This window comes from Taudactylus pleione, unplaced genomic scaffold (genome assembly GCF_031769625.1).
Source record: "Taudactylus pleione unplaced genomic scaffold, aTauple2 ptg000157l, whole genome shotgun sequence".
NCBI classification, from domain to species: domain Eukaryota; kingdom Metazoa; phylum Chordata; class Amphibia; order Anura; family Myobatrachidae; genus Taudactylus; species Taudactylus pleione.
Genome location: NW_028284559.1, coordinates 541,411 through 567,882, shown reverse-complemented (window position 1 = coordinate 567,882; position 26,472 = coordinate 541,411). Strand labels below are relative to the sequence as shown.

The 26,472-nt window shown below is 43.1% G+C and overlaps 1 protein-coding gene across 4 annotated transcripts in view; it reads right to left on the bottom strand.

Moving 5' to 3' along the window:
* DLG5 (discs large MAGUK scaffold protein 5) overlaps positions 1-24,654 on the bottom strand; it is a 171,566-nt gene extending 146,912 nt beyond the window's left edge. For all 4 annotated transcript variants that reach the window (XM_088474942.1, XM_088474939.1, XM_088474940.1 and 1 more), the window contains exon 1: positions 23,716-24,654. In XM_088474942.1, coding sequence (XP_088331068.1) covers positions 23,716-24,013 — 298 coding nt within the window. In that variant the 5' untranslated portion in view covers positions 24,014-24,654. The remainder of the gene's footprint in view (positions 1-23,715) is intronic.
* Positions 24,655-26,472: the final 1,818 nt, after the last annotated feature.

The following is a 26,472-nucleotide window of genomic DNA, read 5'->3' as shown; positions in this document are numbered from 1 at the left end:
CCGCTACCATCTTCCCCAGGAGATGCAGACAAAGAAGGAGGGACACCTTCTTTGGTCTGAGGAGCAGCTGAACCAACCACCGGATATCCCAGGCTTTGTCTATTGGAAGGAAGATCCTCTGTGATGCCGTATCTAAGATCATGCCCAGAAACAGGAGCTTCTGGGACAGATAGAGATTTGATTTCTTGAAGTATATTATCCAACCGTGTTGGAATGTGGTTCCCAGATGGGAACGTGGAGATCCGTGATATCCAGGGATAATAGGAACTCTCCTGGTTCCAAGCTCGCAATAACTGACTGCAGAGACTCCATTTGGAACTGATACATCTTCAGATACAGGTTCAATGACTTGAGGTTCGAAGGCTGGCATCCATGGTTATGATGATCCAGTCCCACATTCCGAACCGTTTTCCCTCTAACAGATTGCTGGATTGTGTCTACCAAAGAAGGGCTACTCTGGTAACCGGGCTCAGACAGATCTGTCGATGTAGGAACAGATGAAACCCTGACCCCTGTGCTAACAGAGGTCCAGCTGAAACACCCTGGAGTGGAACCGGCCGAACTGTAGTGCCTCGAAAGCAGCTACCATTTTCCCCAAGAGACGCAGACAAAGAAGCATCGACACAGTCTTTGTTTTGAGGACCAGCTGAACTAACACTCGGATATCCTTGGCCTTGTCTGTTGGAAGAAAAATCCTCTGAGATTTCGTATCCAATATCATGCCCAGAAATAAAAGTTTCTGGGACGGATTGAGAATCGACTTCTTGAAGTTGATTATCCAACCATGTTGGATTAGAATGTGATATGTCAGTAAGGCATGATCTGATAGAAGAGGCACCGATGGAGCCTTGAGTAACAGATTGTCCAAATAAGGTATTATGGGGGTCATTCAGACCCGTTCGCGAGCAAAGGACGCTTGCAAACGGGTGGATGTTGCCCCACTGCGCATGCGCACAACGGAGGGAGCTCCGTCGTGCGCATGCGCGAGACCCGGATAGCGACGGGCTCTTCGTTGCTCCGGGTCTCGCACCAAAGGGGGCGTGCTGTCGATGTTGATTGACAGCACGCCCCCTTTGGTGGGCGTGCCTGCCAGACGGAGGCGTTCCCATGGGAATGCCTACCGTCTGAAGCCGGCCCCACTGACATCACTAGTGATGTCAGTGGGAGTGCTTTTGGCTCTGATAGAGCCAAAATCACTCCAGGGCTTGCGGCAGGGTCTCCGTCGCAAGCCCGATGGTCGCGATGGTCAAGACCATCATCATGGAGGCTCGCATAAGCTGTGGGTGGTAACCCACAGCTATGCGAGCGTCCATGAGGACGCTCCTAAAACAGGTAGGAGGGCCCTGATTCAGAGCGTTCAGCTCTGAATCAGGCCCTATGTTCACTCCTGATGACCGAAGGAGAGCGATCATGACTGACATTAGTTTGGTGAAAATGCGGGGAGCCAAGGATAACCCGAACGGCAATGCCCGAAATTGATAATAATCCTTCAAAATGGCGAAAAGCAGAAAAGCCTGGTGTGGTTCCCAAATGGGAACATGGAGATATGCATCCTTGATATCCAGGGATAATAGGAACTCCCCTGGTTCCAAGCTCGCTATTACTGACTTTAGAGACTCCATCTTGAAATGATACATCTTCAGATACCGGTTCAAAGACTTTAGGTTTAAGATGGGCCTGACCGAGCCATCCGGCTTGGGTACTACAACCAGGTTTGAGTAAAACCCCATACCTCGTTGAAGTTCCGGAATTGGAACTATCACAGAAGATACTACTAGAGACTGGATAGCCTCCTGTAGAACCTTGGCTCTTTCTGCCTGTATTGGCAGACTTGTAGTGAAGAACCGAGGTGGAGGGGAGGTCTCGAAATCTATTCGGTACCCCAGGGTAATTAGTCTTCGGATCCATGGTTCTGTGAAAGTCTGGTTCCAAACTTGTTGAAATCTTTGCAGGCGGCCTCCCACTGCAGATGGTCCCAGGTGGGACGGAAGACCGTCATGCCACTTGTTTCTCAGCTGGTTTAGGCTCTGGTCTACGAGCAACCGTGTGTGGACGACCTCTACCTCTGCCGCCTCTTTGTTGCGTGGGCGCACCTCTGGTCCTACCACGAAAGGAATGTGGCGCCCGAAAGGAATTAAACGAAGGTCCAGTGTAAATTCTTCTGGGAGCCGGTGCAGCTGACGGGAGGAAAGAAGACTTACCCCCTGTGGCTTGGGATATCCATTTGTCTAATTCCGTCCCGAACAGCATGTCGCCAGTGAATGGTAGACTTTCCACCGCACGCTTGGATTCTGCGGGCCGAAATCGCCAAAGCAGATATGCGAGCACTAATCTAACTGATATCCTTTGAAGCTTCTCCCATGTAAACTGCAGATTCATGGATGTGGTCTGCTAGTAGACGTAACTCTGCTCTGGGATTACCCGAGTCCAATCCTGTAATCAATTGATCGGCCCAGGAAACCACCGCTTGTTAATCCAAGCGGTAACAAGTGTGGGCCTGAGTTGAGCACCCGCTGCTGTATAAATAGATCTTAGCGTTGTCTCCAAGTTACGATCCAACAGATCTTTTAGAACTGTAGCTCCCGGTACTGGGAGTGCTGTTTTTTTTGAGAGACGGGAGACAGACGCATCTACTGGGGGAGGGGTTTCCCACGTCTCCATCATGGATGAAGGAAAAGGGTAACTAGATGAAAACCGGCGCGGAATCTGGAACCTCTTATCCAGCTGTTTCCAAGCTACCGAGAGCTGTTGCTGAAGTTGCTGCGAGAACGGAAAAACTGCAGAGCTCTTCAGTTGTTCGTTAAATAATTCAAACTCCTGTGATGGAGGAATTATATCCTCAGGTAAATTCAGAGCCTTTCTGACCGCCAAAATTAAAAATTCCACCCCGGGAGAGGTGGACTCTAACTCCTGAGGGGTGTCGTGCTGTAACGCAACCTCCAATTCCCCTTCTTCGGTATCCTCCATAGTAAGGAATTCTTCCTCCGACTCCTCTGACTGGAGAACAGTCGTCAGAGTACGCTGCGGTGTCTGGTAGGAAGTGGAGGGTGCGGATACTGCTGTGCCCATAACCTGTACCAAGGTGTCTAGAGACTTATTTAGCCCCGCCACCCAGGGAGGTTGAGACTTACGTGCCTCAGCTAACTCTGACGTTAAGTCTGACATAACTCCTACCATGTCAGCGGCCCATGGCGAAGCAACTGAGTCAGGAATAGCCATCGGTGGATCAATTGTTATACAGGCATCACATAACGTGGACCCAATGGCATGCGGCTTAGATAGTTTGTGGTTACATTTAGAACAGACAAACATCTTTTGAGCCGCTTTTGTTTTGTTTGACATGGATAAACAACAGTCACCCAGACACACAGCAGTGATTAGAAATAAAACAGAAGGCTGGTTGGGACACAGAGGAAGAGGTACCCCCTCCCACAGATTAGATTCCCTGCACTGACACCCCAGTGTTACTCACAGCCTCTTGCCAGGGATGTAGACAGGAGAATCAGCCTTCTGCATGTGCCTGCACAGTACCTGTAGTGGAGAGATGCAGGCAAGCAACAGGTTAAACGCGGCTCCTCACTGCTCTAACAGCCACTGCCGCGTTAATTAGACAGGGAGCCCGCGCTATTAGGCTCCGCCCCCTTTCTCTTCAAGTCCGAGGGACTGTAAAATGGCCACCACGCTGCAGTTATCACCTCCCCCCTGCGCTAGTCCCGCTGAGAAGGAGCCGCTAGTCGCGCTCATCAGCGGGGAGAGGGAAGAAGCATAAATCATTGAGCAGCCCTTATAGCGCTCTCTGAAGTCAGCGCTGGCAGCGGGGCAGGAGTCGGGGAAAGTGCATGTGATTTGTACTCACTGCGCACCCCTCTGGACGGCTCCTCTGAACAGCACTCTCCTCACAGCTTCTCCTGGAGGCAGTCTGTGCTGTGTGTGTTGGCGTTAAGGAGCTGTCAGTAGCTTTTAGTTTAAGCACTGCACACTCCTTCCATATTAACCCAGGAGGTTAACAGGTCGCCAGGTTTCCGGACCCCACCTTTAGAGAGGTGGCGAAGGGTACCTCAAAAAAACCTAATGTAAAAGATGTTATAAAATAATAAAACAAAAATAAATAAATATGTAAAATAAAAGAAATAAAATTGTTGACTTGCTGGAGCACAGCAGGTTGTGACCAGCTCCTTAGGCACATTTTCTAAACTGAGGGCTGGTGGGGCATAGAGGGGGAGGAGCTTCACACTTCTAAATTTTAAAGTGCCAGCTCCAGCTATCCACGCCTCTATACCCCAGCGTAAGCACCTCCAGTGTCCCCTAGTGGATGAAAGAGAAAAAATGCTATTTAGTAGCTATTGAGCCCATTTAAAAACACCAAATACCTTCAGGAAGCCAGATCGGGGGGTACCATAGCTAACCCCCATGTCAGTGCATCTTTTGGGGGGTGTCAGGCTGATTTCCTCAAATCTGACTGTACTTTCTGCCTGTGCAAGTTTCACCGGGTCCCGTTTTCGCGTACTTCCATATTGAATACAGGGTTTATCGGGCACAGCCGCGATACTTTTCCGCCTACAAAAGACGCGATGTAGGCGAAAAGTCTGGGAGGCGGAAAAGTATTGAGAATCCGCTCTAATTGAATACGGCTCTTAGTCCCAAGAGAAAAATTAATAATCAGCCCAAATGAAACCGTTTGTTAGTAGTATTAATCAGAATACTTTATTCAATCAGGCTTGATTAATAGATGTTAGTACATTGTGTGACAGGCTCGTTGAAAACAATATTTTATATGTGGTCCACTTGCACCCAGGTCCACATATAAGATATTGTCTTTACGTGCAGGTCTTTTACAACAGCTGCAGACTAAAGCTGGCCACACACTAGACCAACTTACATCCAACCATCCAACTAGTTGATTGGTTGGAATGAAAATCTGGTAAGGTATGAAAGCAAATGACAATCAGCAATTTGCTCCCAAACCCCGGAAAATGGACAAAAACTGTTATTTGAACAAATTGTTTAGATCAAACATTTAAACTTTTCTGAACGACCATTTTCATGTTTTCTGGCATTTAGGAGCAAATTGCTGATCATCATTTACTCCCATACGTTACCAGATATTCATTCCAACCAATCAACTAGTTGGATGGTTGGATGTAAGTTGGTCTAGTGTGTGGCCAGCTTAAGAATGTGAAGCGGATCTGAAGAAGGATTGTTTTTAACGAGCCTGTCATACAATGTACTAACATATCTATTAACCAAGCCTGATTGCTAGTAGTATTAATCAGAGTACTTCATTCAAACGGTTGGATCTGGTCTGATTACCAATTTTTTTTCTTTGGACTTAAGCTGGGCATCCACTATACAATTTTCTGTCAGATATCTGTCCAATCTGGCTGGTTAGACAGTAGATCATATGGTTTTAAACATTGAAAAAAGGACAAAAAAAAAATTGTTCAAATTGGTTACATTTGTGTGTTTTAACCAATTTGTCTGAACAACCATTTTTGGCTATTTTCCAGTGTTTGTGAGCAAATGGATGATTGTCATTTGCTCCCATACATTACCAGGTTTTCATTCCAACCAGCCAGATTGGCCAGATATCTGACAGAAAATTGTATAGTGGATACCAAGCTTAAGTATCAAATAAACAATACCATCATTGCTGCACTATGTTTTAAACACGGAAGATTTTTATCCCCGAAAGGGATTTATTAGATTATCAATTTACAGTCTGATCATTATTATTGGCCTAATGTTTTAAGTATCTTATGTTTTGTATGTATATGTGAATGAAAAAATGTATCATTGATTGAGCAGCGCTTCCCTGGTGGAAGAATTTCTTTCCTTCTTAAGTTGTTGTCCTATATATAATTGGAGGTTAGCAATTCCTCTTAGAGGGAGCAGCAGCACAATCAAATAACACATTATGCCACACTGTAATGCCCCTATAAAATATTATGCCACACCATATTGCCCTCACACAGTAATGCCCCTTACACATTATGCCACGTATAACACATGACACACAGTAATGCCCCTATATCACATAATGCCACACCGTAATGCCCTCTTTATAACACATTATGCCACACTAAGTAATACCTCTAATAGCATTTTGTGCCACACAGTAATGCCGATTACATCCCACCATGACAGATCTACTTCACCATCCCTCCTCTCTACTCCTGCCAGTGTCACCTCAGTTCTATGTCCATGTAGAACCAGATTATTGGGAACTTAGCTTATAACCTGTAAACTGCGTGCATTAAGTTAGTGCCCCTTTTACAGTGCCCCCTATAGTAGTCCTCCTGTAGTTGTGCCCCTTATGCAATGCCCCCTGTACTAGTGCCCCTTATGCAATGCCCCCTGTAGTTGAGCCCATATGCAGTGCCCCCTGTAGTTGAGCCCATATGCAGTGCCCCCTGTAGTTGAGCCCATATGCAGTGCCCCCTGTAGTTGAGCCCATATGCAGTGCCCCCTGTAGTTGAGCCCATATGCAGTGCCCCCCGTAGTTGAGCCATATGCAGTGCCCCCCGTAGTTGAGCCCATATGTCATGATCCCTGTAGATGTGCCCATATGCTGTGGCCCTTAAATTAGTGCCCCCCTCCACCAGTACTTACCTGATCCCAGTACTTATCTGACTCCACACGGCCGTCGTCCGGGCTGTCGCTCCCCCTGCTGTGCTGACCGGATCTAACTTGATCCAGCAGGTGTGGCCACGCAGGCTCCTTACTGCATCACTGGGAACACTGGCTTCCTTAGCCTCCGATCACTTCAGAGGTCAGCGTTGACATTTGCATTGGCAAAGCAACAGCCCCCGGCGCCCCCAAGCCACCGCGGGGGCCATAGATACGCCACTGCTTGCAACACCAAAGCAACTGGAGAGCCACTGACAAGTCACAATATTTATTTTCCTGCAACGGGCAATGTGTGTGCTAGTAGACCCGGGGCCGGTCCTGGTTTTCAATCCTCAATTGTCTAACTATACTGTACTTAACAGGGCCGGCTTTAGGGGTCGCACAGGGGCACCACCCATAGAGGGCGCACCCCTCCCCAATATCCCAATTTCAGCGGGACAGTACTGTCCCGCTGTTCCACCCGTAGGCCGAAGTGGTCCACGGGTGGTCAAATCAGGTTGGGGACCCCCACCATATGAGCCCCCACCTGGAGTGTGTATGGATGCAGCGCGCATGCGAGCGACATCCATTCACTGACGGGAGAGGGTTGGGGGAAGCCCAGCCTGTGACGGGAGGGCTGGGCTTTACTCCCAGCCTGTCATTATTTGGAGGCGGGCACGCCTCCAAATGTCATCACTTAGGGGCATGGCCTATGGTAATCTTTGCCGCGCGCGAATGCGGGGCACTACGTGCCGGGCTGGCACAGGGTGCTCAGACCCAGATACCTAATTTGCATCTGAAATGAGTCTTCACATCTTCCAACTTGCATCATTGTGCAGCTGGGGCTATGACGATGCAATTCACAGCACATTATGTCATCGAACCCCCAGGTGTGCGCAGATGCGGCAATTATAAAGGCAGACTAGGCAAGTATGCAGAACTGGGGACTTGGCTTTGAATACTTGTGTGTGTTCCGCTTATTTGGGAGGGCATCCTTCTGGGGCTGTAGTTTTCTCCCATGTTACAAAAACTCACTGGTAAGTAAAATGGCACATTTGGCAGTGTGTCACTGGGCTAGCTACTGCAGTCAATTACATTAATGTAAAAGTAACAAAATTGTGCCATACTTAAAATATACTAAATGATCTCTACTGTTCTTGGAATGTGTGTGCGCGCACGCCAGTGTCATATATATTACTTACTCAAAGTTTTACACCCACGCACACACTAATGTTATATAAAGCTTTTAATAAGTATTGATAATGTATAGCATTTGCACACAATTGTTAGCTTTAATAAGCTTAACGGGTATGAGAAAGACATAAGGGACTCAGCGCTGCCCCAGTTATGACTATGCTGCACCATCAGCTATTCTCTGTGTGATAGAGGCCTCAGGATGTACAGCACAATCATGTCTCTAGCAGCATACACATCCTTCCCATAAGCTCTGCTAAGGTGCAGCACTTACAGACAGTAATTTGGTGTTCCCAGGTGAAGACTCAGCAGCCGCGGCTGTTCTACTGTATGTAGCAGCAGTACACAGTCAGTGCTGCCACATGCAGTGCAGAGTTGCTCAAGAACACATCCGTGACACTGAGGATGGGACTCAGGAGCAGCTTTGCCGGGACGTCATGTGAGTCATCAGCGGCGGGGATGGAGAAGTAGGCTCCGTGTGGCTTGGAGGGGGCCTCCACAACTGTGTTGCCCTGGGGCTCCCACAAGCCTCAATCCAGCCCTTATCTTCCAAACAGACATATAGATCTAAAATGGTATATTGAGAAGGTGTGGTGTTGGGAATGGCTGTACAGGGACATCAGACAGATAAGTACACTTGCAGGTTCTCTCTGAACAAAAACAAAAAACAAAAACTGCATTGCCCTCACTCCCAAGAAAATTGACTATTTGCACAAACTATTCAGCAGGAGATGTATCAAACCTTGGAGAGTTTAAATAGAGAAGTTGCACATACCAACCAATCATCTTTAGGTACAATTTATAAAATAAATTCTATAAATGAGAGGTAGAAGCTGATTGGTTGCCATCTCTCTCTCAAAAAGCTTTGATACATCTCTCCCTTCATGTCTCAGTATGATGGGCACACAACTGTATAGGATTTTGCCTATGCTCCAGCATATTTCTATTTTTTACTTTCCAGTACTTTATATGGCTCAAACACAAATACTTATGCCTGGGGAATCACATTTACAAAATCCACTTACAAGTAATATACTGCCATGGTAGTAACTAGACGGGCATTGTGCCACCATACTCTCTAAAACACGAATATGAACTGTTACACACCCATATCACTGAAATCACCAATGAGACTGTATTTTTACATCTCTGAGTTCTCCATACAGATGGAAAGCGATTAGAAATCAAGTAAATTTCTACTTCTACAGAAATACGCTCAGTCAATCTGGCAGGTTATACAATGCAGACTAAAATAATGATCATGACAGTGAAGGACAAAATAATGGAGACTACAGGGGCCAGCAGGAAGAGAGTCGGGGAACTGTATAGTGTTCATTCTAGCACCCTGCACCTCTCACATCCCGTGCGGTTCCTCTTTCCTGTCTGGGGTGTCGCTCTCTGCTCTGGTGCTTCTAGCACACTCTGAACTGTATCTCAGCAGTGTGTTGCATCAGATGATTGTGCTAGAAGCACCAGAGCAGGAAGCGACACCCCAGACAGGAAAGAGGAACTGCACGGGTTGTGACAGGAACAGGGTGCTAGAATGAACACTAGAACATATGCTTCTACTGACCTCAATGGAAATCAGTCACAAAAGGTTAGGTGGCAGCAGACCTTAAAGACCCATTAGCTGCCTGCCTCCAGATATAGAATACAAAATCAAATGACCAGATAATTCCCAAGCACACAATGATCACAAAACACGGACTTACTCGCTGGAGTCAACAACAGATTTAAAGCAGAAAGCGGGTAACTAGAGCTTTTGCCAACTTCATGCTAAATGTGCAGTTAGAACCTCCGACTGTCACACACCCTTAAATTTGATGGATTAGTTGGTAGTTGTAAACGAAATGGACCCAGTGTTCGCAAATACGTGCTATAGCGCATATTTTACCAAAAATGAGGACCGGGGACTCACTTTTCTAAAATGGGTGGGTCCCCGGGGACGCGATCCGCTGTGGCGAATCCCCTGGCTTTTCATTAAATAATTGATGTTTCCATGGCCCACCAGGGAGGACTATAAAAAGAGGAGGTGTAGCCAGCCCTTTAGCGCCTTTCCTAGATGCTGCAGCATCCGTCACTTCAGGGACCAGTCGCAAGCGGCCTTGGCACCCAGCGAGCCCCTGATGTGTGGACAGCCCCCGGCATCCGGCGTGTGTACCAATTATTCCCCATATTTACAAAGTCCATGCAGTGAAGTTTTTGTAAAATAATATAAATAATAATAAACATCTGTTTACCTAAATTATGACATTTTGTAATTTATTGGAATTAAACTACAGGTGTATGTATACTGTATATGTCAACACGTACCAAAGCACACCTAACAGGGTGGCGTACCACTGTGAATAATGTCATTAGGATTTGGGATAAGACTTAGAAAGGACTGAACTTTATAGAACAAATTATAATCAAATATATAATCACATATTTAGAGTGGAGCATATTATAAAAAAAGAAAAGAAAAAATAGAGGTCACACTTTTACATCATCCATTGTGTGCTTGTCACAATAGATGAAAGCAAGTACAAAGTTTGATCAAACCCAAACTCCAACATTACACTGATCTACATTTACGCTAATGTAAACAGGAGCACTTGCAAAATTTGCTGTCATCCAAGGCAACAGTTGCATTCTGCAATTTGTATAGTTTAAGTAGCGAGCGCAAACATTTATTTGGTCATTATGGGTTACAGAACATCATTCTATTCAACAAGAAATGTATTGTGCATTTTGGCAGAGATTAAACAACCATTCTAAGTTGCCCATAGCAACCAAACAGCTTCTAGACATTGCAATCGTGCTGCCATTTGTATAGCTAGTGATGTGCCTACACTGAACGTTCACTCGTTCAGTCCCGGCACATCCCTCATCCCCGCACCTGCTGAACCTGACGAGCATGTACGGGTGATGTCAGATGTCAGAAGCGGGCACGCGCATCGCTGGTCGCTTCCGACCAAAACATGCACAATGCATGCGCAATTTGCAAGCGATTGCACGATAACGATGTCGTGCAATCGCTTGGCTAAATCGCTAAGTGGATACCTCCCATTATACTTCTGATCAGAACAGAAATTTCAGTGCTAAATTATGAGAAAACTACCATCCAATCAGCTACTGACAATTTTCAAACAGCCCGTAAAGTGAGTTAGGAGCTGATTGGTTGGTACTTTATTCTCTCTTCAAGGTGTGATACATGAAGCTCCAACATGGCACGTTAACGATGTTAAATACATATATTCTCTGCACACTGCTGCTTAATATGTAAGCACTATACAAATAGTAAAACAGTCATAAAATACATCAGAATATATTTACAGCGGTATCCCACCCAGTTCCCACTACCAGCTCTCCACTCCTGGCTTCTCATGTAGGGGCTGTGGAGCTATTATGGGACAATTACTATAAAATAAAGGCTTTTATTTATCTAAAAAATCTCTGTATACGTTCTACAGGGGTTGGCTCATTCAGCTGCTTGAGCATATCAATGTTTGAATATATGTGTATTCCATATGAAACCCCCACTGGCGCGAGTGAGAGGCCAGGTCCCATGTGACTTAGCTAGTGCCGGGCGTCTTCTTTGCCGAAAATGTGATGCAACTAGGATGCACCTGCAGACTGCGCTAATTAATTTGATATATGTAATAGTTAGATAAAGCGCTCTGTGGTATTACATCTAATCTATAAATATCAATGCGGTAGTAGTCAAATAACCATACCCAGCCTCAAGTTATTGCCCACCAGCTGGTCCAGTGTAGCAGACTGTGATATATATATTTATATGAAAGAGAGCAGTTACATCAGACGACATCTCATACATAATCAATCCAATTTTTGAACACACAGCCCCAAGTTTTTGCTAACCAGTTTTTGATACTGATCACCGACATATTTGAGATACGGGACTACGGTTATTTGACTACTACCGCATTGATATTTATAGATTAGATCTAATACCACAGAGCGCTTTATCTAACTATTACATATATCTGTTTGGGAAGTGGGGATACTTCCAGAGAGCGCTGCTAGTGGTAGACAAACATTTCTCCACCTATGAGCGCCGATTGTTCTATGTTGTTTTAATTAATTTGATATGTTACACTTGTATAGCTGTGTGCGACTGTATACGAAGCACAAACGAACTAGATGTGGAAGAAAGCTGCTGCATTGTAAAATTTGGTATATAGAGACTCAGGGCGTGACTCAGACAGACACAATGGTGATTTTTCTTTGCAGATCGAGAGATTGTTTGCTAATGTGTGAACGCAGCACTGTGCACACGCAGCGATTGCAGTGTGATCACTCACAAATTGGACTGACAGGTAGTTAGTGTTTGGGGGTGGAAACGGGAGTGGTTAGAAGAACACAGCCATGTCTGACCATTTAAATGACGTTTTGTGGGTGTGCATAAATTAGTGTTACCGCTAGGCTGTTTCAGTGGGGTGCTGCGCCCTGCCCTATTTCTGAAAGCTCCCTGCCCTCCAGCGCAGCGGCACGCTGAAACAGCCTGTGTGCCCTAGCTCTAGGTCCGGCGCACTGCCTGCCGCCGGACCTAGAGTGAACACTATAAATTGGTAATTGTGTTCTCCTGTGCAGCACGAGACCTGTGTTTGTCAGGAGAGGGTTTGCGGCAGGTCAGACTTGACTTACATGTTGCGTGACTGCCAGATGTACAGTATGCGGATAGTACTGATGTTTACGCTGTTGCACGTCGTATGAGACGACAGCAGTGGGTGTCCCTATGCTCGGCATTAGCATATTTTAGCGACCCTTGAGAGTATGCAGTTGTGTTTGCATTACTGTCCGTCTCTGAATCAGCCCCACAAAGATATACAAGTGTCACATATCAGAATAATCAGCAGAGTCTCCTGGTGCGTCATAGTCACATCACATTGCGCATAAGATGCATTATCGGGTGAAAACGATGAAGGAATTACGTCTAACGCTAGTCACATGCCACCTGGCACACCAAGAGGTGCTGTTTGGCGAGACTGCAGCAACAATGCATGAGGGACACGTGTAGATGGCTATATAATATGCATGTACGAGGGACATGGCATAAAAATCACAACAGTTACACTGAGGGCAGGGTAGAGCAGCTGTGGACAACAAAACTGCATGCAAAAGGTGTCTGCCATAGGTCAGTAATTCGATTGTAAGTATAAGTCAATCATTATACTCAGATGATAGAATAATAATAGTTTGGGAGATCATAAAATACATGTGAAATATAATTTTGCTTTTCTGTTTCTACAATAAAATCAAATATTCTTCATCTTTTAAAATCTGTTCATTTGTTCAGTGTCTGGATTATATGATTTAGTTATAAATATTTATATATTTTGCATGCAGTGATATATCTCATTATATATATATATATATATATATATATATATATATATATATAATTATTATATCTCATTACTGACCTTAACCTTCCACAGGATCACAAATAAAAGGTATTCTACATTTATTAACACAACCTTTCATACACAGGTGAACCTTTGTTTTACTGAGCAAGATAATCTGTTTCCGTATGATGTCCCCTTCAAATAATATTTTAGTTTCATTTCCTAGTAAACATGCTACAAAGTTGTAGCATGTAGCAGTATATTACAAACACACACACTCCATTTGTAATCAGGTAATTTAAAATTAACAGCAGTTTCCCCATTTAGAATATTAAAAAAAGCTAAAATCAATCTGTTTGATAATTAAGATATTGCTCACCTTCACTTTCAATAATATTCAGTGTTAGATTTAGGTAGCATAGCGGGGTTAGCGTTAGGTTTTTTGGGGGAGAGGTTAGGCACTGTGGGTGGAGGGTTAGGGTTTTGCGTTAAGGGGGAGGGGTTAGGGTAAGTATACTTACCCGACCCGTCGGGATACCAACCTTCGGGATGCCGCTGTCTGTATTTTGACAGGAGGCATCCCGACAGCCGGCATTACATATTTATTTCCAATTGCATCCCCAATATGCAGTCTCTAAAAGAACTTTACATACTTTCTTTTTCTTCACTGACCCTAGGCCAACATTCTGTGTGACTGGATTATACATCCCACCAAGAACCTCTGCAATCTGGCTGGGCCAATATGTAATAGGTAGCACCGATCCTTGGGTATCAATGCATATTTCCCTATAGATTGTAAGCTTGTGAGCAGGGCTCGCTTACCTCCATGTTTGTCTGTTAGTTCCCAGTCTTGTTCTATTACTGTTTGTTCTCAATTGTAAAGCGCTATGGAATATACTGGTGCTACAGAAGTAACGGATAATAAATATCACACTTATAAGAGCATGTTGAGCAGCTCATTCTAAAACCATATATATTACGGTTGGTGTAAAGGCTTCATACAAAACAAATATAACAAGTCCTTAGGGCACCACCAGGATACAGTAACTGCAATAACACAGATAATAATTTCTATGGCTCCTACAGTATGTCTCCCAGTTTTCTCCTATAGAAATACTTTTGTAGAATTTAGATTTATGACATACCAACGTTTATTGTATTGCATTTGCCATCTGACTTTAAGGGTGGGAGTACAAGCTTTCAACAAGAAATGTATGTATTTGTTGCCATTTCGGTTTTCATAACCTTGACCAAACCAATCAAAGACTGAGTCAAATGTTGCCATTATATCCTATTTGTTGTACATAGATAAAGGAAGAGGTTATACTTCCTTTATTAATAATAATAATAATAATAATAATAATATGGTCCTCGTTCAAAAAGCAAACTGTATGAAAGAGCGATAGGGCAAAAAACCATTTTTAGCACCAATTCATGTATGATCCAGAGAGGTACTTTAAATCCACCAAGGTTCTCATCAGGAATCAGTGTAATTGACCTGTTTCAGCTGTTAGACTACATACAGAAAAAAAAACAACTATCTATTGCACTGCTGCCATATATTTAGAACAGAAGAAATAATATATAAGCAGAGTATATAACAGTGAATTATATAGTATTTACTTGTTTGACTTTTGTTTTGGAACATTGGCAGATTTTTAGTTGAAGGTGCAATCCTTTGTAAGAATGAGGTGTGTTTGTTTAACCTAATTCCCTTTTACCTGCAGACATAATTTTGTTAATTTTTTTCCTTTGAGTCGTGAGCCAAGCTGCAATTAACGATTTACAGCTTATTCATGATCATGCAATTATCATGGCATCCACAGTCACATGACATATGATGTAGGCACCAAAACGACTTTGGAACTGTCATCCATCCTGTGATCATTCAAGGTGGCCAGTGACTGACTGGCTCTCTTTCATAAATCAGGTTACACTCACGGCAGAGGAAACAGATTAGTTGGCTGCCACTGCAGCATTGGTTTCTGTCACTTTTATTTGCAAAAGGACAACCTTATTATACGTAATCCTGCAAAAATTTGTTTCATGTACAGAACATGGTGGGTTTAAAAACAAAAAACATGTGGGTTTACTCCTTTAGGTGTATTTAGGGCAGTATGTGTGATATGCTCAGCAAGAATAAACCAATCAAACTGCCCCTGTTTTCAAAGCAAGTGATTACATAGATTAAGTGGGGTATTCAATTAGCCGCTGGGTTTACCCCGCAACGAATTGCCGGCAAAAATCCCTGCGGACCAGGAAAAGGCTATTCAATTAAATAGCCTTTTTCCTGCTCTGAAAAATCAGGATTCGGGCGTGGAAACCTGATTCTGTGTAAACGGCGGAATAAATTAATTTTTTTCCCGCTTGCGAACCAGATTGTGTTTTTTACGCGGACTTTACTTGCAGACTTTTTTACCTTGTGAGTCCCCACAGTCCGACTGTGGGGACTCACAAGCTGGGTAATCCCCGCTAATTGAATACCCCCTTAAAATGTCCAGTAAGTTATATGATATGAAGTTATAGCACACCAGCATATTTGCTTCAGTGCAAACTGTTAATTGCACAGTGAAAATAGATTGTTAGGAGCTCCCCCCCCAAAAAAATTTCCCAGAACCCCCAGTAGAATTACTAGTGGTAGCTCTCATGCAGATATATACTATACTAGCACTGTTTAAGCTGTGCATTAGAATTAATAAACTGCGTGGATTCAAACCTGCAGTCACACAGCCCTATCCTCCTTTATCCATATATATTTGCCTTTCAAATACTGGAAAAATGCAATTACACCCATGAAGAAAAATAAATAAAAGATGGAAATTCACATTAATTAAGTAAGTGAAAGCAAAGATCTTAATCCTGTATTTTTAATAACCTTTTCAGTTGGTGCTAACTTTGTTCAGGTAGGTTTGTCTATATGTCTTATGTATGGGCATAATAACATGGCTAACATAAATAGTATTATAAAAAAAAAAAAAAAAACACAAATAGAAATTTTGGATCGCCAGGTTCCTCTTGCCGACTTTGTTTATTGCAATCCGCTTTCCCCTTTACATGGCAGACCGATAAGCTCAGATACCTTGGAGTCTCTCTCACCAAGCCATATTCCACCCTCTATGCAACCAATTTCCAGAGATTATTTTCCTCCATTAAATCTGACTTTTATACCTAGAATAAACTATTCCTCTCCTGGATAGGGCGTATGGCTGCAGTCAAGATGACCATATTACCACGACTATAATACTTTTGGCAGACACTCCCGATCCATGTCCCCACCAAAAGTCTGAAAAATTTTCAACTAGAGATCTCACATTTTATCTGGGCGGCCAAACGACCTACGGTTAAAATGCATTTATTGCAAAAACATCGCACCTCTGGAGGCTTGGGAGCCCCCAATCTCATAAAGTACTACCTAGCTACCCAGCTAACGCCATGTGTTCTTTGGCATGCTCCTCCTAACCAAAAAGTATGGGTGTCTATTGAAGCTAATGTTCTCTTGGTATATTCTCCCTATGGTCTCCATTGGTGTTCACCCTATAATCACACACCTACTACTTCAATCCTACCTACTATACGCTATATGCTCTCTATATGGGACGTCTGCTCTCGAATCTACCATCTCCGTTCCTCCCACCCGCTCTTAACCCCTTTATGGAACAATCCAGAGTTCCCTCCTGGTACGAACCATTGTTCATTTCATCATTGGACTAAATTTAATATCCTCTTCCCTTTAGATGTAGCCCCTCTCCGAATTTGCTGACCATCAATCTCAATTTTCTCTTCCTCATAAGATATTTTACCAATTCCTTCAAATCAGTAACTTTTATCATATCCTCAAAAATGTGTCTTCAGTTACTGATAAGACACCCATAGAGTCACTCTGTCAACATCACCACTCTACTTCCTTCCTATAACCAGCACTCAGAAAGAAGCCCACATAGGTGAGACTGATCCCAGAGGAATGGTCCAATATTAGAACTGAAATTAAAAGTTAAATCTCGGTATGAATTAAAGAAAATTTTTATAAAATATATTATCAATGATCCTTAGCTCCTACTCGTTTGCATTCAATATATCCTACTTCTTCTGAACTTTGTTGGAGATTATGTGGACAATGGGGAACCCTGCTGCAAATCTGGTGGTCGTATCCTCACGTTCAAAAATATTGGCGAGAAATTCACAAGTTGATTAGGGATATAGCTGGTATACAAATCCCAAACACTCCTTTACATACTCTACTTTCTCACCCCATCCCAAGTATTATTACATTTTCTCAACAAAAGTTGATCAAACATATTTTGAATACAGCTAAATGTCTTATAGCAGCTCAATGGAAATCGACTGTACTTTCCTCACTGGTTGCTACCATCAACGCAATCTGGTCCACCTACTGGATGGAACGCATATCTTCGATCATACACGAAACTCCAAACCACTTTAAGTCTGGACTCCATGGACTACTCACTTTAAAGTCGAAACCCCATTGACAACTATTTAATTCTATTCCCGGTTATAGTTTCTTGGATAACAATATTCTACACCGACTTGCACAGCCACCTCTCCCATAGTCCCTCGTATTGCCCTATCTCACAGGTTCTCAAACTCTGTCCTCAGTACCCCACACAGTGCATATTTTCCAGGTCTCTTCACAGAATTAAAAGTGAAATAATTATAACAACCTGTGGATCTTTCAAAATGTGTCAGAGAGTAATGAATACACCTGTGCATCTGCTGGGTGACCTGGAAAACGTGGCCTGTGTGGGGTCCTGAGGAACCAGTTTGAGAACCACTGCTTTATCTCCTTTTCGCTTTGCATCCTTCTTATCCCCAGCTGTCCCCCCTTCATTATGTGTTTTTGTTTATTCCTTGCTAGGTTGATCTATTACCCTGCAGACATTGTCTGATCCTGCATATCTAACTTGTAATCTCTTGTATTGATTATCATACGCATGTGCAATGGTCTGCAGTGATTCATCTGACTCTTTCAGTAAATTTTTCTGTTAATTTCCCCATATGTTCCAACCATCATTACTGTATACATTATTATATATTTTATTACTATATTGAAAAAATGTTCAATAAAAAGACTAACAACAAAAAAAAGTGAATTATTAACTTAAAAAATATAAATCTATAAAATGTGGCTATCCCCTCTTGGAATCAGACATGTTTATCATAAAGCAACACATAATAATACAGAGGACCTCTACACACCCTTTTGGGCTCTAGTGCTTGTAGTACACTACATTCGGCAATGTGCCATGTTGCCCTGCGTTTCTTCACTAAAGGAACATCAGCAGAAATCAGGAGTGCCAGCACTTGCACCTACAGTAAAAAAGAAAGCCTTTGCTAAAATATATAACTAGCAAGCTGATTTAAAAGAAATATTCACCTTTAAACTGGAAAATTACTATTTTCCAAAGGGCAATCAAGTGGCGTCATAGCCATACCTTCCTATCTTTCAAACCAGGTGTCATTTATGAATTGCGTGTAGATATGTGCTTTTGCATAGGATTAGACACTATTACATGGTTGCAAAGAAAAAAAAACATACAAAATAGTAAATAAAAAAAACAGAGGACAAAAGTTGGTTGGTACACCACCATCCTCATCTCCTACAATGTCCATTTCATGCTCAACACAGAAATGGTATTCTTTTTATTTAAATCCTCCCCATGCGATGTGAAACCAGGAAACACTTGTGTTTCAAAGTACAGCTGCTTTTAATCTGATCTATGTATTAAATACAGAGCAAATAACCACATTAGCACAACTAAAAGTTGACTCAGTGCGCACAATTTTGTTTGTTCTGCCAACATCTACTCTGAAAGTACAGTTAATTTGATTAGAAAATACTTTCTACTTCAAGTGTATTCGTGCATAGTAAATATTGCTATATATATATATATATATATAAATAAATAAATTAGCAAACCAAGCATTTATCCAACTGGTTGGACTTGTAACAATGTTAATATTCATTATAATAGGAAACATTTATTAGCTGTACAAATAAGTATAATTTAATTGCAATCTACAAACAGAGTCAAAATGACAGTTCATAAAATTTTATTGCAATTCAAATGAATAGGTACCATAGACTTACTCCCTTAAAATATTTGAAATACGCTCGTATACTAATTAGTACAACTTATGGAGCATACATACGGTCAGATTTTTTTTCAGATCTGAACGATAACGATTTAAAAAATCGTTCAATCGTTCATATCTGAAGGAAAATCTGACATATCTGTCAGATGAACGATTTGAACGATGCGCGTTCCCGATGGTCAGATAACGATATCTGACATCTGATGTGTTTGCAGTCAGACTTGGACGATTCCATTTATTTGAATGCAGTCAAAAATCGTTCAAATCGTTGGTAAAATCGTTCATCTGACTGTGTGTATGCTCCATTACCTTATGGTCACATTGATTTAAAGAAGAAAATATAGTATTATATATATATATATATATATATATATATATATATATATATATATTTATTATCAAACTTTCTGATGTAACATTGGTAATAACTGTATTCACAGTTGGTTTCAGTGAAGTTCCAACATTCAAACTATATAAAAATATGTTTGCCTAACCACACATACCAAAAGCAGTCTGTTGCAAATGTAATATGTTATAGGTTTCACAGGTGGGTAAATGACTGAATTTCAAGTCATATAACAGTTTGTAATTACAAAGGTATCTAAGAAAGTTAGATTGATTCTATCTCAAATACTATTAACTTGAATGATTGTCGGGATACAAACAAATAATGACAATGTGCGTATAAAAATGATTAAAATCCTGTTTTGGATCTATTGCCAGAAAAACAAAGGCTGATACAGATCTTGCCCAGTCAGGTGCATTGTTTCACATTTCCAGCAGCAGCAAGTCCTGTACCGAATTTACCTGCTGCACATTACTCACCTATACAGAGTTTCCTACAGACACAGAGACACCTAGAATCATACATATATAACTAAATGTGGGCTCGAGACTGCGAGTATAAAGACCAAAGTGTGTAAAACTAAATATATAAAAAAGTAACCATTACATTGCTAATTAACCTATGAGAAAAGGGAGAGACAAACGTGTTTGTGTGTCATCATTTGTATGTACAAAATGGACGGACTATTGCTGCAGGGCTGAGTTAGAAGCGAGACATAAAGTGGCTTCCCTTCCTGGATTACTTACTTATTCTTCATTCTAGCACCCTGCACTTGTAACAAGCCATGCCTGGGGTGTCTCTTTCTGCTCTGGTGCTTCTAGCACACTCAGCTGATGCAACAAACAGCTGAGATGCAGTCATTTGTGTGCTAGAAGCACCAGAGCAGAAAGCAACACCCCAGGCAGGAAAGAGGAACTGCACAGGTTTTAACAGGTGCAGGGTGCTAGAATGTACACACTTCATCCTGGAAATACACCTCCATCAGGCCATAACAGCTAAGTATCATAGAAACACTCAAGCAACATTCAGTTTATTCCTTTGTGAACTGCAGCATGGAAATTTGGCAATATCCAAAAAATAAATTACATTTAATTGTATTTGAGATACAGACATTATTGATTCTGCATTCTTAGATATTTCCTTCCTAACAAATTGCAATATGCTTATTATTACCTATTAGAACCACTATTTGACATTAACACATATCAAAGGACGGTTATTACAGAGCTAGTACTACATATTAAAGGCCCAATATAACTAGCTGTGAGCTGCAGTAGGAACAGCTTCCAGTGGAGTCATGGGAGGTTGCTCAGAGCTGATTTCTGCTCATACTGACGTGGAGATTTATCAAAGCTTGGATATAGAGAAAGCGGAGAGAAATAAAGTACCAACCAATCAGCTGCTGTCATTTTTCAAACAATCCTTGTAAAATGACAGGAGCTGATTGGTTGGTACTTTATTTATCTCCACTTTATCGCTCTCCAAGCTTTTATAAATCTCTCCCTAAAGGTGGCGGTTCTATGTGCAATACAAGCTGGCAGCAGCAATCTGACTCTGAAGGGGGATACATACGGCTTATTGACAAGCAGTATTTGGACCTCGGAAGAACGGTGCTGGGATATGGTCAGGTGTTAAAGCATTATACACACGCCAGCAATACAACTGTAAACTTGATGGTAATTCATCATGTTACCAGTTTACTGCCGGTAGGCAAAAACTGCTGTAAGCAGCGTTTCACACTTGCCGACATCCCGATGCCTGCCATTTTGGGGCCCACATAATGCTTATCGGCATTGTGATTGTCACCAAACACTACTTCCTGCTAAAGGATTTATAGGTAACTAAATATATCCACCTTGTACAGGATTACTTCTCTGGAGCAGGTTAGGAGAGCGCTGTTTCACTAACTAAATAGCCCCGAGTGACTGACAGCTTGGCAGACTTGTCTTACAGAAATGCTGTTTGTGGGCGATGCAGAATGCAAGTAAATTTAGTAGATGCATCAATCATGATCGCTCTCTGTAGCTCCCATCACAGGCATTTGTGCTACCGGTAGAAGCACCAAAGCATATAGGGTGCTAGAATAAACACTAATAAAGACAGAATAAATAATACAACAGCAATTCAGCTTTTCTATTCAATCTGTATCATGGAAATACCACAAGGACACTGTTCAAAAAAACATGGAAGAAACTTTCTGTAATGAATGGCAATGGGCACGTTACTGCCAATATGGGGAAGTGAGGACCACCCGACAAATCTTTGATTTCTCAGCAGAAACCTCCTTAATAAATTTAGATTGCCTATGATAACCCCATTTAGCCCTGGAAAAATAGGGGATATCTCACAGACTCTTGACTGAGGCTTGAGATTGGTCATCAGGCTCAAACACCCCACCCTAATTTGTCCAGGGCTATCAGAGGAGCACCAGGAAAATTAGTTTTATACAGCAGTCCCAAATCTCAGGTACCACAAACAGATGTAATGGAATACTGGTTAAACATCGAGCAATGTGTTTTACCTTTGTGGGTCATAGTTTTGTACATATGTGCAAAATGCATTGTAAACAGGGAGTCTATATTTATGCACTTTAAAATCGTTGGCTATGAAGTTCTATCAGAGCGGGGCCACCAAGGCACCAACATTACCAATTTTTCCTCACACCCCACAGAGGTGATTGTGAAACTGAGCAATATAGCCCATACTATATATACTAGCAGGGAGATGTACTAAGCCTTGGAGAGTGATATGGTGGAGATAGATAAAGTACCAACCAATCAGCTCCTGTCAGTGTACAGGCTGTGTTTGAAAAATGGCAGTTAAGAGCTGATTGGTTGGTCCTTTCTCTCCAAGGCTTAGTACATCTCACCCTAAGTGATGTACGCAGCTGCATGGCGCTGAGAACTGAATTCCCCTCTTAGTGCCAGTTTTTGGATATAGTGGACACAATATTGTCCATTTACTTGTTTGCAAAATGTACAGATCATTCAGTTTACGTAACTTTGTGACGGAATGAGTTTTCCAAACATACATTTTTATTTAGTTTGAATATGATTTTGATGTAAGAAAGTTTATTAATACCCATAGTACATACTATTGCATAGGACATTTACATTAAAAAGTGGATGTCACTATAAGGCAACCTATACAAGGAGATTATTTTAAATATTTTTAGGTAGCGATTTTGTGACAGATGTTTTTTGGATTGGAATTTTAATAGATTGTGTTATATATTTCTATAATATTATAGATTTTTAACAGTAAAATTACATTTTTTATATTACAACATTATCTATTTGTCTTATCTAACTGGTCCTACTAATTAGATAAGTACTTTAATGGCTAGTTATTGACTATTTTTATGTTACTAGGACAGGCCTGCCTTCAATCCTTAGCTGCATAATAAATTAGCTTTTGTTTGGGTCTCCGACACACAGTTTTGCATCTTCACAGAATTGCTTAATTACAGGACAAGATTTGATATTTCACTATACATGTGCTGTTTCTTTTCTGTAAACACACACACAAAAAAACACACAAAACTTATCTAAACGTAGGTGTTAACAATAAGTGTATTTCAGCAGGTCACTAACTTTCTTTACATGCAACAAAAGTGAATACAAATTAAAATGAACAAAAACAGCAGACAAAGTGTGATGTGGAAATGGGTCCTAGGGAAACAAAATATTACAACTTGCATTTAACAAAGCAGCTACACAGATTGTCAGGAAACACTGCAATCAGATGCTGCAGAACCTCTTTAAACAGAACTCGGATCTAAGTTGCTCTGCTCCCTGAAAATTCAATATACTTTTTTCTTTTTACACTTTAACCATGACAATAGACCAGATCTAGTACTCCAAATCATTACATCAACACTGATCTTCTCGAGGTAATTATGCATGGTCAGTAAAAATAACAACGATGAACAGTGATGGAACTAATCATTTCAGTTACTTTATGATTGAGGATCTAATATATTTCAATTTTCCGTTTTAAGTGCACTGCACATTAAAGCCAACAATGTTTACATACCCACGATATTACAATTAGTGCAAACAGAAGTTTTATATAAGAACCCCCCTCCCAAGTGGCACTGTGTCTCACCTGCAGTGTCACCAGTTCCCAAGCCATTCAAGTAGAGGATGGAAAGTAGATGGGGTTCCGTTTTCTCCAGGGCAACGCGCAGATCTTGAAAGTGGTCCTTCTCCTTGACCAACAGCATCTTCAACAAGAGGTCCACCTTGTCCTGGCCAGTGGGACAACTGCTGTCCAGCTCCTGTCTGTCCCTGAGGGTGAGAGTGCCAGACTCCTCCAGGAGGTTCAGCAACCTGTCTGCATCACTGATGGACTCCACCAGGTTTTGGTGGCACTGTTGCAGTAACTCCCTATGCTTGGGCTCCATCCTGAACAAGATGTAAGCAGCTTGGCAAGGGCTAACTCTCAGTGGCTCCCTCTCTCACCTCTTCTGCAAGTCTGTGAGCCTTTACCAGGAGTCCTGGGGAATTACAGGCCCAGCAGGGATCTCCAGCTGAATCCAGCCTGCATATGAGCTGAACACAAGCCTGCCCTGCTGCACCCTCTGCCTGCACACAGCTTGCAAGCAGCAGCCATATTGCTCAGCTGGGGAGGGCTGCAAGGCTGCATGCTGTGCCTCACCTCAAAGCCTTCTTATTGCTCCTCTCCCTCCTTCCCTGTAAAGTGTTTCCAGCAGTCAGCAACGGCAAGAAGAAGAAAAAACAGAGAAAGCTGCCTGCTCCCTCCTCCTCCTCCCCCAGCAGCATATACTCAGGATCTGTTTCCTGCTACATGACTGAAGTGCTGAGCTAAACTCCCTTCTCCCCTGCTCCCTCTTCCTCGCTGCACAACGCTCCGTCCCCTCTTTCTTTCTTACTTTGCTACTCTAAAACTCTCAGATCTCTCCCTGTTCCCACCGGCAGCAACAATGTGACTCTTTTTAAGAGTGGGATTTTTTTTCTCCCCAGTCTACTCTTTCCTCCCGTGTCTCCTCCTCTCTGTGTCTTTCTGTAACTTCCTCCTCTTTTCCATCAGTCCCTCCCCTTCTCTCTATCTGTGGATATACAGTGAGTATACTCTGCCAGATCTTTCTTTTTTTTGTGGAGTATTTGACCACTTTGCAAATAAAGTTTTTTAGTAAAAACAAAAAATACATAAGCTAAATTATATGTACAGCTTTATGTGAGCGAACACTGAATAAAGCACATGTGAAAAAAAAGTTTAAAATAAAATATAGTTTACACTATGCATGGATTTATTAATGGATATATAAGCAATTTTTCACCAATGCTAGTAAATATAGTTTGAGTTACATATTATCTATTCGGTCTACGATACAGGAATGGTATGAAGTCCCGACGGCTGAATAGCTGTTCATATCCCCACGCCGGCAGCCCGAAGGGAGAAGATCCCGGCAGGGCAGGTAAGTACTCTGGGCCTGATTCAGAGCCGCTCGCTCTGAATCAGGGCGTTTTTTTTTCTTTTCTGCAGCCCGCTCACAAAGCTTAAGCGAGCGTCCTGGAGTCTGTCGCTACCATCGGGCTTGCAACGAGACCCTGTGGTAGGGTCTCGGCTCCCGCAAGCCCAAGTGGACTTCCTGCTCTAATAGAGCAGGAAGTCCACTACTGACATAACTAGTGATGTCAGTAGGGCCGCCCACAAACGCAAGGCGTTGCTAAGGGAACGCCTGTGTTTGTGCAGCCACCCCCCCTCCCCGCCTACAAAACGGGGTGAGCGGTCACCATCGACAGCCACCCCGTCTTGTAGCGAGATACCGGAGGTGGCGCAGTGGGGGACCATCGACCCGCTTGCGAGCGGGTCTGAATCGGGCCCCCTATCCCTACCCCTCTTCCCCCGCTAACCCTAATGCTCCCTTAGTGATGCCTAACCCTAACCCCCTCTTACCGCTCCCGAAACCTAACTCTCCCAGGGGAGTGCCTAACCTCCCCCTGGGAGTGCCTAACCCAGGGCCATAACTAGGCTTTTTGTCACCCGGGGCAAGAAGGTAATTTGTCGCCCCCATAGTAATGCCTCCTGCAGCAGTGCCCATATAGTAATGCCCCCTTCAGCAGTGCCCCTATAGTAATGCCCCCTGAGGTAATGCCCCTGTAGTACTGCTCATAAAGTGATGCCCCTATAGTAATACCCCTGTAGTAGTGCCCATATAGTAATGCCCCTGTAGTAGTGCCCATATGGTAATGCCCCTGTAGTAGTGCCCATATAATAATGCCCCTGTAGTAGTGCCCATATGGTAATGCCCCATAGTAAAGCCCCTGTAGTAGTGCCCATATGGTAATGCCCCCATAGTAATGCTCCTATAGTGCCGCTTACACACACAAAAAAATACTTACCTTAAGCCCCGCTCCTGCGTCTGGTCCGCCCCGGCTGCTTCTCGGAACTATGGGAGAGACGTCATGACGTCTCTCCCATAGTGCCCGTGGGCATGGGCGCCGAGAGGGGGGGGGGAGAGGGTACAGTTTACCCAGGCCCGGGCTTGCTAGAGGGGCCCGGCATCGCCCCCCCTCCCTCACAGCAGCTCAGCACACAGCTTGAGCTGGGCTGCAGTGCGAGACTGCTAGCGGTGCTGCAGCAGTCGGAGCAGTCTCCTATGGCTGTGGGGGTGAAGCGGTCACACTGATCACGTCCCCCCCAGCGCATAGCACCGGGCTGGGGGGGTACAGCGCGCAGCGCTGCAAAAGTGATTTTTCTGTTGTCAAGGGGCGTGGCCAGGCTTCCTGCGATTAGGCCACGCCCCCTCCTTTACCTGGGCCCGGCTGGGCTCTCTACTGCTCAGCCCGTGGGGAGAGCTGGATGCTGGAGTTCAGGAGAGAACTCCAGCCTCCGGTT